We start from the raw sequence: 2,540 nt of genomic DNA on the forward strand, positions 1-2,540 counted from the left end.
AGGGTTAGCTATGAAGGAAGGTCAGGACACCAGGACAGGAACGCGTGTAGAAGCGTTACATGGCTAGAGAATTAGTTGGACCAACGGCAGATGTGGATGATCTAGTCAGGTATTTGAACAACTCTGGTCATCAGAGGGGGCGGGAGAACAACTAGTTCGACCGTTAGACCAGCAGTGTGGTGGCGGGCGTTGCGGGTGCTCTGGGACTGCCTATTCCAGGAACCATGACATGCTCCCCATTCAATTCTCCCGGTTGTGTATTTCACTACCAGGTGATGTTGCAAGTGGTTATCTTGTTGGGCGAGAGGGGAAACTATGAATTCATGCGTCGCTTTAGTTTACCAGAGAGGCGTGAAGAGCTGGAAGCCAGGTGCCCAAGACCCGAGGGGAGTAAGGAGCTAGAACTTCTAGAGTGCCCAAAACCATCTTCTACAGGGGCTAGTCCTGTGAGGAATCTTCGAGTGGAGAGATATGTTGAGGGTGGAAGAGAGGTGTTTCTAGTACATCAGCTGGAGGGGGAGTCCTGCAGTACTTCTGCAGTGGCGGGAAGCAGTACTTCTGTTGTTGCTCTTCCGGAGGGTGTGATCGACGCGGCAGAGGTGACCTCATCACTAGACCAGGAGGTACACAGCCTAAGTGATTCGTCAGTATCAATATCTCCAAGAAGATCCTGGCGACCTGCACCTAGTCCTGAGCCCCAGTTAAGTGACATGGAGGTAGTAGATGAGGTGGCTGGAGGTGAGGATGATGGCAATAGGGTGCGATCACAGAAGGAAGCACTGAGCTTAGAGTGTGTGGACTCTCACTTCCATCTCGATACGCTCTGCCAGAATTACACCGTGGAATTACCAGAAGGCCTTGCAGACGGTGAAACCTTGTAGGTCAAGCCAACAGGTCGAGGTCGATGGAGCGGTTGCTGTCTGGTGTGATCCAGAAACCTATCCTACCAGGCAGCAAGTTGCGAAATTGAGGAAGGAAAGGGTTGTGTCAGTGATTGGCATACACCCATCGAAGGTGCACGAAGACGGTGTGGTGAGGCGGCTTAAGGAAAAGTTGGACGAGTGTGATGTGATGGGTTTGGGAGAGATAGGAATAGATGGCACAAAGAAGGACCTACCTCTCCAGCGCACTGTGTTTGACGAAGTTTTAGGACTTCTGGAAAGCCGTTCTCATCTGGTGCTTGTGCTCCATTGCCGGCCAGGACGGGGGCAGGTCAGTAGCAGCTCGTACTTCGAGTTGTGCTACCGTTGTAAGGCAGCTCTTCGACCAGAACAGAAAATTCACCTGCATTGTTTAAATGGCACCATGGAGGATGTTGATCTGTGTGTGGGGTACTTCCCTAACACACATTTTGGATATAGCCTGATGGTGCAGAGGGCTGATTTCAAGGCGGATAGCCGCTCAACTTTACGGAGGACAGATTCCTCCCGTCTCCTGGAAAGTGATGCGCCATATTTTAAGTACGACAATGAGCAGGAATGGTCTTCACCATCATTCATTGGTTTAACGGCACAGGAGGTGGCTCGGGTGAGGGGACGTACAAGAGACGAGCTGCTAAAGATTACAGCACAGAATGCCCAGCGACTTTATTGGTGGTAGTGGCCATACTCGGAGTGTAATCTTGAGGCAGAGAGGGCGGCGTTACATATATTGCACGTACTTCGTGTAATACATGAAATAAAATATGTTGGAAATACACATATTTCGTGTAGTGTGGAAATGTAACTTTGATAATAAGAGTAATGTAAAAATCCAAGGAGAAAATAAAATGTGGTGGAAATACACGTATTCCGTGTAAATCCAGTGTGGACATACAGCAATAAAAAGGAAATAAAAACGTGAAGTGAGAGAACAGCACGTACTTCGTGTGTCAAGGACATTACTGACTCTATAATTTGTACACACCAGTTTAGTCAGAGAATTCAGCGAAATGAGGCAGTGAGAAACTCTGACAGAGTCAAAATGTCAAAAGGTTGTTAGGTGTGTATTTTATGTACATAGTTTTAGTTGATACTTGTATATTGGTGGGTGGGATGAAAATCACACCATTCTTTTTTAATGTCCATGGGGTCCCGATTCTAAAATTTGAGTGGGAGGTCACAAATTCAAAATTTGGGGTGGTCACCCGCCTAACAATATAAGGTTGGGGGAGTGTTGATTTCGCAATTTAATTGACCTTTCCGGTATTTTCCGCTTTGATTTTTTCGTGACCTGTTTCTTCCGGCGCGCATGCGTATTGTAGTTAGTTGAGGTAAGGATTGGTGGTTGATTCTTTTATCGAGCCTTAGACCCTTTTTCCTTTATTATCCACTGCTCAAGGCCCTTTAGAGTGGTAAGATTGTGACCACTGTATAAAACATAAATATACACAAACACAACAAAACAAACGGACGTCAGACAGACAAAAGCTGTCATTTTTTGCCATCATTTATATACAAATTATCTCAAAAATCATTCGTCCTCCACCTCTTGATTCATGAGGGGATGTTGGCAGTTACTTGCGGAGAACAGGTTTGGTGTGCAGAATCCAGGAGATCGGT

The 2,540-nt window shown here is 46.7% G+C and overlaps 1 protein-coding gene across 1 annotated transcript; it reads left to right on the plus strand.

Moving 5' to 3' along the window:
- Positions 1-224: 224 nt before the first annotated feature.
- On the plus strand, positions 225-1,599 carry LOC128559301 (putative deoxyribonuclease TATDN2). The gene is made up of 2 exons (XM_053550592.1): positions 225-877; positions 951-1,599. The coding sequence occupies exons 1-2, from the start codon at positions 225-227 to the stop codon at positions 1,597-1,599; spliced, it is 1,302 nt and encodes a 433-aa protein (XP_053406567.1).
- Positions 1,600-2,540: the final 941 nt, after the last annotated feature.

The sequence above is a fragment of the Mercenaria mercenaria genome, chromosome 9, assembly GCF_021730395.1.
Source record: "Mercenaria mercenaria strain notata chromosome 9, MADL_Memer_1, whole genome shotgun sequence".
Taxonomy (NCBI): domain Eukaryota; kingdom Metazoa; phylum Mollusca; class Bivalvia; order Venerida; family Veneridae; genus Mercenaria; species Mercenaria mercenaria.

What these genes read in the sequence shown, in the direction of transcription:
- LOC128559301 (XM_053550592.1), top strand. Translation starts at nt 225, where the DNA reads ATGACATGCTCCCCATTCAATTCTCCCGGTTGTGTATTTCACTACCAG. An exon ending in CTTGCAGACGGTGAAACCTT is followed by an intron (nt 878 to 950) that starts GTAGGTCAAGCC and finishes CTATCCTACCAG; the next exon opens with GCAGCAAGTTGCGAAATTGA.